The sequence below is a fragment of the Protopterus annectens genome, chromosome 6.part1 (genome assembly GCF_019279795.1).
Source record: "Protopterus annectens isolate FY-2018-M chromosome 6.part1, PAN1.0, whole genome shotgun sequence".
NCBI classification, from domain to species: domain Eukaryota; kingdom Metazoa; phylum Chordata; order Ceratodontiformes; family Protopteridae; genus Protopterus; species Protopterus annectens.
In genome coordinates, this window is record NC_056738.1 from 264,654,533 (window position 1) to 264,667,586 (window position 13,054).

Here is a 13,054-nt window from a genome sequence, read left to right on the forward strand (position 1 = left end):
GAAGAGCAGCAGTGAGCCTTTAAATGAAAGTTTTAAACAGCTAAAGGAGCCACTAGAAAAAAGAGTTTAACTGCAACAAGTTATCATAAACAAACAACCCAACAGATGCTTAATAAGAGTGGACAATTTCCAGATAATACCTCACACACAGTGAAACTAGCTAGAAAAAATACACAGTACACAAAGTGCTATAAACAACAAAGAAATAAAGAACAAAATAAACAAAAAACAGGATACTTAATGTTATATATTGTAGCTCTGAGTTTGCTGAGTGTCCTTCCTTCGATCAGCTCACTGTAAAATGGTTGAACACTCACAACTGAGCTTCTTAGGTAACAGAAAGTTGAAACCTGAGACAGCTTTTAAGAAAGAAATCTCAAAGAACCAATGAGGTGCTTAGTCTAAGCTGTAGTCCAGGAGACCTCAGTCAGCCAATGACCTCAAACAATTCTCTCTCACTGAAATGCCTGATGGCTTTGGCTAAAACAAGATGTCCCTGAATTATGTGCTCAGACACACAGCCTCCACAAACACTAGGCCCAAATACAAGCCTGAATATGGAAATGCTACAAATATCCCCACTACTTAGAACAAACAGCAGAAATGTTATTCACAGCTGAAGAGCAGCAGTGAGCCTTTAAATGAAAGTTTTAAACAGCTAAAGGAGCCACTAGAAAAAAAGAGTTTAACTGCAACAAGTTATCATAAACAAACAACCCAACAGATGCTTAATAAGAGTGGACAATTTCCAGTTAATACCTCACACACAGTGAAACTAGGTAGAAAAAATACACAGTACACAAAGTGCTATAAACAACAAAAAAATAAAGAAGACAAACCAGAACCACACTACCAATCAACAGTAATCTATTGATTCCATGTCTTAACAGATCAGTGAAAGCCCATCTGTTAAAGAAGCACTTATCCCAGAAGTCCTATTATGATAAGACCAGCAAACTGCTCAATCAATTACAAGAGGGGGAGATAGTGAGGATGCAGATGTCCAAAGGTTTTGGTTGGATTGATGTCATGCAAAGTGTATGTTCAGAGCTGGGAAAGCAAACTGTGGAATCACAAGGAGAAGGATTTAGGTGGAATCAGAAACATTTGGTCCCAGTGTCCAAGCCTGTATTGCCGTATCACACCTGTGAGAAAGACTCTATCTTAGAGTGAGTTATCCAGCATTCCAGTTCCAAAGGATGTTCCAGTACATATCTCTGTTCCTGAGAAGAATCCTGAAACTCCTGAAGCAAGTTATTCAAGGATGACTGTCCCTGTTGCTACACCTTAGTTTTAATTGCCATATCACTAGATCAGGTCGCATTTCTAGACCATGTTCCAGATACACGGCAAGTTGGACATGAACATTGTATTTATTTTTTTATTGTCTGTACAACTGCATGTTCCTTTTCAAATGCCATTAGATTGTGGGAAATTCATTAAAGAGGGAGGATGTAGATCAATATGTATGTATACCTTTAAGAAGCTTTCTGGGGGCTTGCAGAAGTGTATAAATATTGAACCTGTGCAAGCCTGACTGCCATTGTGCAATAAGCTGCTGAGATGTAAGGATGTATGCCTGCGTAGTCTGTCAGTTAATCAGGTACTTTATATTTTGTACTGCTGATATCCATCCCAATGTGTTTTTGAGTAATATAGCATATAAATCAACAACCCTACCTTTTGCTCTTCAATAGCAAACCAAGATGAGTGACAGTAGTAGTCTGGCTTACTACGTTTTCCCTTACCTGACCAGTACCAGGTGAATTCTTTAGTACATCTCATATGTAGAACAGCAGGTTCGTCTGCAAAGGTACTCTTAGTAGTCAGTACAATAAAGCTGTCGGGTGGTTGATATAGGCCACGTGTTAAAAGAAAAACTAACCACTAAAAATTAATTTAACCTATGCTAACCCACCCACATTTGCACAGAGAGAGACACACACACTCACACACACACACCCTCTAGTAAATGTCTCACTTGTCTGTTTTGGAAAAGTGAATATCTGACCTTTATATATAAATATATATATATATATATATATATATATATATATACACACACACACACACACACACACACACACACACACACACACACACACACACATACATACATACATACACACCCACATCTATCAGTCAGCTGGGGGCATCAGGATATTGTGAACAATCTTGGAGATCTAGAAGTTCAGCACCTTATATATATAATAAGTTGACCCAAGAGTGAGTAAGTGTGAATTTATTAATCCTGAAAACAGTACATGTGAAGTGTGCATAAAAAGTTCAGTTGGCTATTCAAGCTGCTTCACAGAATGTGGCTCTTGGCTCACATGAAGGACCATCTATCCAGAGATGAGGTCACTCTCATTATGAGGCAGTCATAAAGACTATAGCTTGCCTCAATCATTCTTTGTGCTCAGTGACAATCTCCTTGGTGCTGGTCAATATGAAATCAGGTCTGCACTTTAAAACTACTATTGTTTAGTAAACATAATTATAGGCAGTTTGCTGCCTGACAAAATAACTACTGCAATAAGTGCTTGTCAAAGATTTGTGTTAATTGCACACAAAAGCACAAAATTGGGCTTTAAAAAGTTCTAAATCAGGCAAACCTAGCACATTCAAAATTTCTTCAGCTATGTTTTCATTTGTGCAGTAACTGTGTGTCATATTTACTATCTGGAGTATTTTAGCTATCAGGCCTATAAAATTTCATGGCTGCTTTACATGCAGTACATTTTCCTGTACAATATCTTGGAGCTATAGGACCAGGTACTGTACAAATATTTGACTCTTGTTTACAGTTTTGCGTAGGACAGCAACTGGTACTGATGTCTGCTTTAAGACAGTCATGCTAGCTTTAAAAATCTGTGAATGCTGCTCTAATTAAAATATACTCTACTTCTTTGCAAAGGTGTAGCTCTGGTGATAGAGAGTGGCATTGGGTCATATATTTATTTATCTGATATTTTTCCTCTCCATGTCACTAAAAGAGCAGTGAGTCAATACACACAGTCATCATCTTCTCTGTTGCATACAATTCTCCTCCTTATCCTCCTCATAACTCTGACCACTTTCGTTTTAAAAGTCTGCTGATAAATAATCTCAGTTCATAACTAATTTGACAATGTGGCACAACTTACTCTGTTGCAGTATTTTTAAATGGGCCTATATTATGTAATCGAAAATTAACTTACTCGAACCAGATTTAATATTGAAATTCCCTTCTTTGAGCTTTTGATAGTGAGATCGCGGTACAGTGAAGATTGGAAATTTTGCCCTTTCCTCACTGTAGTGCGATCTCAGAGTTGGTACATTTAATTAGCAGGGGGTGTGGGGAGCAGCACCCCACAAGACTGAGTTCAATGAAGTGAATTTCAATATTAAATCCGGTTCGAGAAAGATAATTTTCGATTATTACAGACCATTTTAAATGCCTGTTTTTAATTTTTCTCGCCTTTTATACCTTTGGTATTAACATTTTACATCGACTACTACAGCTTTCCAAAACTGAGAAGCAAACCCAACCTACCAACTACACTACTCTACTGGCCCATTAGACCATTATAGAAAGTGACCAGTCAAACAGTATTTTGAAGTATTTGCTCTCCACTGCACTGTCTGACATGAAAGTTATCTCCCTTCACCCACAATCACAAAATATACTACCTCTGAAGCTGCACCAATGTGGAGGAAAAGACTTACTTTCCTTTTCTTTGAGTTGGTGAGAACTCAGAGGTAGTATAGTTTTAGAAATCAGGCTGTCTAAGCACAGAACCTCCATTTTGGGTGCACAGTAGACACTGTTCACCTGGAAAAATTATTGTAGTTCAGATTATTATAGCTTCCACGTTAGTGCAGTAGTCTACCAGAAAATGGTAAAACAGTAGATTAGGCAAGATACATTTACCTTTGGCAAGTCAAAGTAAACCCCTCTGAATGTTTTTTTCAAGTATATAATGTGCTATATTAATCTATTATGCAAATCTTTGGTGTTTACTTTTTACAAACCATTGTACACACTTTAATCACAATGTTTTGTAATGTTTTGCTTGTTCAATCTTTCACTGTAAATGGGCTTTGTCTAACTTGACAGACCTATTTAAAAATAAATGAAAAAAACTCTCTCTCCCCATGTGTATATTATATATATAACAGATATATGGACCTACTTTTAAATTGCGAAACCTACAACACTGAATGTTATTTTCCTGAAACAAAAATAACAAATACTGAAAATCTCATAGGGCTGAATTTTCTCAGGGCAAGTAACACTTGCCTGAAACTTAACATAACCACTCTGAACTACGTAGCACCCATCCCCCCAACTACATATGCCAATTCCAGGATTGCACTACAGTGGAGAAAAGGGCATATTTCTCCATGTTGGGAAAGAGTTTACTTGCCCTGGGTAAAATCGTCCCTTCGGGATTTTTAATATTCAAAAAAAATTCAGTGTTGTGGGTTTCGCAATTTAAAAGTAGATCCATACACACATACATACATATATTAGATCTGGCTTTAGTTAACTCATTAACCCCGAGTACCTTCTCATGACGCCTGTGTGCTTAAACCCGAGCACACCATGAGAAGATACAAATTTCAAGCCGTTACCCCCGAGTGTTTCCACAAGCGAGAGAAAGTGTACTGCAGGTTAGTAGTTCACCTTAATGTAAAACACACTGAAATCTTAACTGAATATGTAATTTACCTTATCTAGTTGCGATTCAGTGTGTTTTTACATTTAGGTCACATAGACGTTTTTGTCAGAAAATATGTTTTAAAAGTTCTTGGTAAACAAGTGGTGGCAACCAATCGGATTCTTGCATTCCGAGCCACCACTTGCATAACACCTCCACCCCCAGCCTAAACTTCTTTTATTTTTCCCTTATAAAAAGAGGGTCCAGCAGCAGGTATTTCCTTTCTTTCTGCGAAAAACTGGTGATTTTACCTGCTACTGGATCCTCAATTTAATTTTTGCTAGTCAAGGATTTTACGGACTGCCGTATAGGCACTACCGGGAGTTCGAACTCATCCACTGTACTGTAGAGTTCCCGGTCAGCTCAGCGCTCAGGTACTGTATTTGTTTTTCGAAATTCTGTACTAATTTTTGCTCACAAGAGCAGTTTAACACAGTGTCATGTAGGTGTTTTAGAAGAAAAAGCAATGTTCATTGATATGGTGAAATATAGTTCGGCTTGGCTGTTGCATTATTTGTGTGCCCTGTTGTGCAATTTGCAAAGACATTTAATTGCGCAAGACGACTTGGGCTCATCGGAGATAAAATCATCCATGCAGTAATATTTTCAAAATGTTTTTTTTTTCAAAATCTTAAGTATGTTACTTAGATAATGATTGTTATGGAATAAGCCACTTCCCTGGGTTGCCAGCTGTCCAGTTTTTTGACCGGACTGTCCGGTTTTCTGACAAAGTGTCAGGATACCAACTTCATTCAAAACTGGACACGTGAAGTCCGGGTTTTGCCCCATTAGGTTCCACCACCACCGTTTGATTTTAACATATGATTTAGTGTATAAAAAATATAAAACAGTTACTGTTCGAGGTCAAACCAGACTGTCAGCAATTCAGACACCAATAAAGTGTGGAATTCACACTAATATGTCGCTGTATAGCGAAAGCGCTTACTGAATGAATTTGCTGTCAATAAAGGAGTTTTTATGCTTACATCTGAGCCTGGAACTATTAGTTATTCGTGAAAACTATTTTTGAGTCTGAATAGACTTCATGCTATCTAACTGAAGGTCTGAAGAGACGTATTCGTGTGAATTCCACACTTTATTTGTGTCTGAATTGCCGACAGCCTGGTTTGACCTCGAACAGTAGCTATTTTATATTTTTTATATACTGGCATTCTATTATTCTCTGTTCGTGGTCGTACATCTGCTGGTGGAGTCATTTATTATTTGGTGTATTTATGATTTAGTGTGTTTTCTCTAGAGCTCCTTGTTTGTGTTGCGCCTGTGATCACATGGCTGATGTCACATCCGATTTAAGCATAGTTATTTGCAAATACCAGAGCACATGGGGATGCTCTGCAGCTTGCTGTCGCTTGCTTTCATAGTTGTCCAGCATTGTAGGCAGTCTTATTTTGCAAACAACTTTAATTTCCAGCACCAGCAAAATAAACTGCCGGGGTGCTGCTTGATGATTTGCTTTGTGCCTAAAATCGAGAAAAGACTGACTTCAACATATCTTCCGAGTGCCAGCAGAGCAAAAGCTGTCCCATTCCAACCAGAGTGTTTCACTTGAAAGACCCAGTTACCAGACTGTTACAGCACAACACTTGATGGGACACTCTTTTCTACCACCCCCGGAGGTAGTGATAGTCTCCCTGTGTTCTCTTGTCAAGGTAGCATTGGCTGACAGGTGTGCAGCGATGCATTGCAAGTACTGTGTACTGATGTAGGGGATATTTATTTTTAAATTAAACGTTTTAAACTAGGAATCGCTGTGCACATGCTGTGGCCCTTTTGCATTTGGTTTTAGTAGTTTTGCGGCTGCAGACTTCAGGCTCTTAATGGAGCTCCGGAGCTGACCCCCCCCCTCCATTTTACATAAGAACTGCCGTTTATTCTGCAGCATGTATTCAAAACATTTTACTTAAAGTATAGTTTGCAGATGTGAATTCTGCTACTTGCAGTGTTTAACTTAATAACTAGCAATGTAATATACATTATAACAATTTTAGCAAAGTTTTGTTTACTGTCTCATTTTCACCCATTTTGAATGATTTATGCACTTCTATTCCTACACATACCAGCCACAAAATGACTTATTGGTGTTTTATTGCTGTGCAGTAATAATTCTGTGAATCTGTGACTTCATAGCCTCTGAAATTTTATTTAAGTTGAATCAATTCTTATTGCAGCATAAAATGAACAAGCAAGAGTAGTTGGCACTGCAGTCATTTGATTTTTTTTGTATTCTTTATATTTACAGCCTCTAGCATATGCTTCACAATTTTATTTAAAATTATATGAAGCAGTTAAATGTGTTTGCAGTTGTTTAGAATGTGGTTATTGTACTACTGTGTAATTTTAGTTGTCATAAGTAATATCTGCATTTTAAACCTGTACCGAACTGCTGTCTGGGTACTTTGCTACTTGGAATTTCTTTTTGCAGCATAAAATGTCATTTGCTTTTATCTGATTGGTGTTTTTGTATAGGGAAATATAAAATAGAGCTTTCAGTATTATTAAAAATGTAGGCTTTTGTGATCAGATGCTGTTCTTCTTTGGTTTATCTTTTGCCAGTATTGCACTAAGTAGAGTTGACATTGTGAAAGGTGTGCTGTTTATGTATGGGGAAATATACTAAGAATCCTTTGTACAGTTTTAGAACAACTTTGGGCATGTTTTAAGTGATAGTGGATTTCCAAGTCTGTTTGTGTTATTACAAGTGGTATACGTGCTTCTGATGCAGAAGGCTGTGGGTTCTACTTCCACAGTATGTAGATGGATTGCTGATACTGTACTGTGTTGTACTTTTTACTTTGGCGGAGATACCTAGTAACTATGCACTTATCAGTTTGCCATCCATTCCGTAATGCAATCTTACTAGCTTACTAGCACAAACTCTAGCTATGCCACTGATCAGTAAGCCATGGAAAATGACTTTTTGAGGTCCTAGCAAACATTTGGAAATAAGTCTGGTTTCTATGTGGGTGATGTGTAGTTGGTGAGAACTGGTAAGTGAACATTATACTGCATGTGTCATGTGGCAAATGTTTGATTTTACAGCTTGTGTATACTCGGCTCTAATAATGAGGTCACTGGGGCTAATGTTTCATGTTGGTTGGTTGGAAGGGCTGCTCAAGGGGTTGTTGATGGAAATGTTGCATTCTGGTGCGTGTGCATAGTAGGCAAACTGCAAAAGGGGTCGCTGGGGAGATGTTACATTTTGGTGTTTGTGCATACTCAGACTTAGTTTATGGAAATGTGGCTTAATTTCAGCTTTCGTTAATTAAGTTTGCAAGGGAGAATGTCAACGTTTCAGGAAATCTGCATTTTCATGTTTTATGTTTTATTGTTCTTATGTTATGCACTTTGTTTTTATTTCATTCTTGACATATTTATGGCGTCCGTTCACTTTGTGGTACTGTGGAAGCACTCCGTAGATAGCTTATTTTTATAGTTTAGGCATGCAAAAGCAAAGCTTTATTTATATTATTAATGCATGACCAAGTCGGACAAATATAGTAAGTAAAACACTATTATGAAATGTGATGTGTAAAATTCATTTCTCTGAGCTTGGCAAACGACTCTTATGGAAATTATGATTTTTTTCATGTTTTGGTAAACAACTTTGCAAGGGAGCATCTGAATGTGCCAAGTAATATCTCATTCTGAAGACAGTATTGCTGGTTCCAACATGGTAAAATAATTGTGCACCTGTATGCTTGACACATGTGCAGATATCAAAGTTTGTTTCGGACTTAGGTTATGGAAATTATGATTTTTTTTCATATTTTGCTAAATAACTTTGCAAGGGAGCATCTGAATGTGCTAAGTAATACCTCATTTTGAAAAGATTATTTATAGTTCTAACATGGTAAAAGAATTGGGCCTGTATGTTGTACACATGTGCAGATATCAATGTTTGTTTCTGACATAGGTTATGGAAATTATGATTTTTTTTTCATATTTTGGTAAATAACTTTGCAAGGGAGCATCTGAATGTGCTAAGTAATGCCTCATTTTGAAGACAGTACTGATAGTTCTAACATGGTAAAAGAATGGTGCCTGTATGTTGTACTCATGTGCAGATATCAAAGTTTGTTTCGGACTTAGGTTATGGAAATTATGATTTTTTTTTCATATTTTTGGTAAATAACTTTGCAAGGGAACATCTGAATGTGCTAAGTAATACCTCATTTTGAAAACAGTATTGATAGTTCTAACATGGTAAAAGAATTGGGCCTGTATGTTGTACACATGTGCAGATATCAAAGTCTGTTTCGGACTTAGGTTATGGAAATTATGATTTTTTTTTCATATTTTGGTAAATAACTTTGCAAGGGAGCATCTGAATGTGCTAACACCTCATTTTGAAAAGATTATTTATAGTTCTAATATGGTAAAAGAATGGTGCCTGTATGTTGTATTCATAGGCAGATATCAAAGTTTGTTTGGAATTAGGTTATGGAAATTATGATTTTTTTCATATTTTGGTAAATAACTTTGCAAGGGAGCATGTCAGTGTGCCAAGTAATACCTCATTTTGAAGACAGTGTTACTCCTTACAACATGGTAAAAGAACTATGTCTGTGCACTCTACACTTGTACAGATATCACAGTTTGTTTAGTCTTGTATGATTATGAAAATTATACATTTACAATACTTTTCATTATTATGCCCATATCTTTGCATGGGAGCATGGTGATCACACAAATGATGCATCATTTTGAAGCTGACATACAGATGCACAACCTCTACACTGATACGTAGGCTCTGTCTGTTACAGGTGATGAGATATTATGCTTTGTTTATTTATCAATTATGAAGAATAATATATTAATCGTATTTCTGTGAATATCTCAAGAAAGGAACATCACACAGTAATGGTTAAGGTATCATTTTAAAGCTGATATTCATATTAACAAATTACATTCAAACTGTATGGGTCTGCATGGTACATTGACCAAGATATTGTGCTTTGTTTTTCTAAAAAGGTAAAAAATACGCACAATATCAGCATTCCTTGCCAAATATTTAATAATGACTTTGATATACACTATCAACATTTACACTGTTGGAAAGGTCAGTGTCTGCTGAACAACTTTCGCGTTTACATTTTTAGTCTAGCTCTTATAGTTATAGAGTTATGAACATTTGTTTTCTGTATGGTATTACAAATGGATTTTCTGAAAATGAGCTCAGGCTGCACTGTTGTTCCTATGGTGGAATTAAGCAGGCAGCTTTTCCTGAGCTGCTCCGGAGTGAATTAATTAAGTGAGTCAATGTTTTTCACCAAGAGATGCAGTCTTAATGCCTATAATCACTACACTTTAGTAGAATAAGGATTCTTTGTTTCTTGTTTGAAAATACAGGTCTCTCTTTCAGAAGCCATACAAATATGAAATGCACTAAATAAGTGCAATACCATATATTATGACAGCACTGTAGCAAAACTCCACAAACATACACAACTTACCTAATGCTTCCAACACTTTTCTCCATCTGTTCCTTACTTCTTTCCGGGCTTGCCTTAACATGTGAATGTCATAGTTCAATTTCTGCCACTCCTAGAAAAAAAATATCACAATTCAGTTTTTGGTACACCTGTGAAGAAAAACATCACAGTATATTTTTGTATTTTAATATGTGCACAGGTAAGTAAAGTGATCCTTGCAGATATCATAGCTGCAAACTGGATGCAGAAAATTTAGTGCTGCAAATAGTACAGTGGAATTACAGATAACAAAGTGATGATCCATGATTTTATTATTACAGCCAGGTACATAGATATTATACTACAATAGTTAGAAACATAACCCTAAATAAAGTAGCTGCACACTTCAGTGTAAAGTCTAGAGCAAATGTTAAGAACAAAAGACTGATACAGTTTTCAAAAAGAAAGAGACATGGAGTTTTGGCCCCAAAAATGTTTAAGCTGGGGTAGAGCTCCAGCAGCAATTAAAAGCAAGCTGAACAAACTAAACAGGAATATGTAGCTTTGAATGAATTATAATACAACAAAGACATTCAGATACACCTTGCCAATAAGAAGGGTGCTATCGTTGTTATGGATAGATCTTTTTATGGAGGCAGGAAGAAATCTTTATTAGCTGACGAGTAGCATGATTACCAAGGTACAAGTTAATACGATGATTAAAGTGCATGAAAATTGTTACGGATTTTCTGATGACTGGTCTGCTAACATACAATTTGTTCATGCTTTTGAGTGCTGATGAACCTGTTTTATATGTGTACCAAAAATCCATAATGATTCGAAGGAGCCACCAATGCGCCCAACAGTTTCAGGGCGAGGCTGGCTAATTGAACCCTTATCTGTATATATTGAAGAGAAGTTAACATCTGTGCTGACTAAGGTACCAGAGGTACTGAAAGACACCAAAGATTTACTAGTTCATATGAATGTCTAGAGGAAAAAACAGTTGTGGATCAACCTTGTTTGTTACTATGGACATTAATATACTCTTTACTGTTATACTGAATGATTATGGTACAGAGGCAATTTGTTCCTTTTAATCTGATAACAGTGAATATTCTATCAATCAGATTAATCTGTTATGTATGGTGCAAGATATTGTACTCACTCACAATATTTATACATTTGAAGGTAAATATTTTTTCACAAAAGTTGGGTGCAGCTATGGGCACAGCATGTGCCAATAGCTACGCCAACATTGTTTTAGTGCACTGGGAAGCAGACTGTAGTTTTAAGTTATCCAAATTTAATAGTAACATTATTTATTATAAGAGATTCATGGACGACATGTTTATTTTAAAGAAAGGTACTGTGTATGAACTGAATTAACAAAAGTTTAAATTTTAGTACTGGCTTTTTAAGGTTTACAGCTAGCTGGTCACCCTCAGTGATAGATTTTTTAGATGTTAAACTATGTAAAGATGATAAAGGTTCCATTGATACCAGCATTTATAGCAAGTCGTGTTGGAGAAATAATATTCTTCAGCTTGCAAGCATGCACCCTAGTTATATCTATCGTAATGTTTTGAATGGACAATTTCTTAGAATGTTGAGACTGCATATGGATATAACAAGGTTAAATAAAGAATACAATAAAAATAGCAATGAATTTCTAGTGAGAGGCTATTGTAGGTATGAAATAGCTAAAGTTCTCAAAGAAGTTAAAACTCTAAGGGAAATGAGTGGGAAACCATATTTTTCTAGCAGGAGTGGTCAGTTATTTGGTAAAGACATATTTACTGACACTAAGTAGTTAGTATTACCCTTACGTTTACTAACAGAAGAAACCAAGTCAGTCAGTTAGCAGCACAGCAAACACCTTTTAATCCACAGAGATAAAATCCACAAGTAACGGTTAAGTGCTTTCATCTGACATAACAGACATCTTCAGAACCAAGTTACTCAATCAAATTAATAATTAAATAGCAAAGCCAGTGCTTACACGCCCTTCCTATAAGCCAATACATTTGCTTTCAGCATGCTGGTCTTAAAGCACTTTTACAACACATTTAAAATGTATTTAAAATGTTCCTAAAACACATGAAAACATATTATTGCTAAAAAGAAAACATTAAACTTACTGTGCCCTTCTTTTCAACTCACTAACAACTGAAATACTCTAATTTAGTCCTGGTGGATAGGTAGCATTAAATTTAAGCTGTCATTTCATTTCTTTATGCAGCAATCTATTTTCCCATTCCCCAGTGACATATTCCATTGGGAGTTGTTCCAAAATCAAAAAATTAAACTTTTTACAAACAATACAATATACAGAGTGTCTAGCTAGTGCACCTTTACTATCCTTTTTCTTTATACTGTACACATGCTGATAAATTCATTGCTTCAATTAATAGTTTTTCCAATATAAAATGCATGGCATGTGCAGCAGGTAGCTAAATAAATAATCCTTTGTGTGTTGCAATTCAACACTTTCTGTCTAGCCGATACTTTTATTTTCCTCAGCACTTCACCACTTTTCCATATTAATAAGCTTGCAATACGAACAGTGTTCACATCTCCTAGTTAAAGGAATACCACCACAATTTCCTATACTTTCCAGTAGTCCTTTAAAATGGTCATGTTTCTATATGTAAACATCGGTCTAGTACTGAATAATCAACATATCACTACCCGCTTGTAATAATATCCAATTTTTACAAATAATTTTTTCAATTTCCTTAGAGTAAGTGGTGTAGTGCATTACCATATTGTTACCCAGTTGGAAACTGGAACTGCTAGTCCTAGTCACAGAATTTTCCTGACAGTTAAAACCAAACTTAACGATGGCTGCAAATTTGATTTTATCCAAGTTACTTGGGTACCCTCTTTCTTTGAACATTTCTCTTAAAACTGAGAATT

The 13,054-nt window shown here is 36.1% G+C and overlaps 1 protein-coding gene across 1 annotated transcript in view; it reads right to left on the bottom strand.

Annotated features, from left to right (window-relative positions):
- The window catches only part of MREG (melanoregulin), an 804,260-nt gene that overhangs the window by 289,704 nt on the left and 501,502 nt on the right, over window positions 1–13,054 (bottom strand). The window contains exon 3 of the mRNA XM_044075691.1: window positions 10,178–10,268. Within this exon, the coding sequence (XP_043931626.1) occupies window positions 10,178–10,268 (91 nt within the window). The remainder of the gene's footprint in view (window positions 1–10,177; window positions 10,269–13,054) is intronic.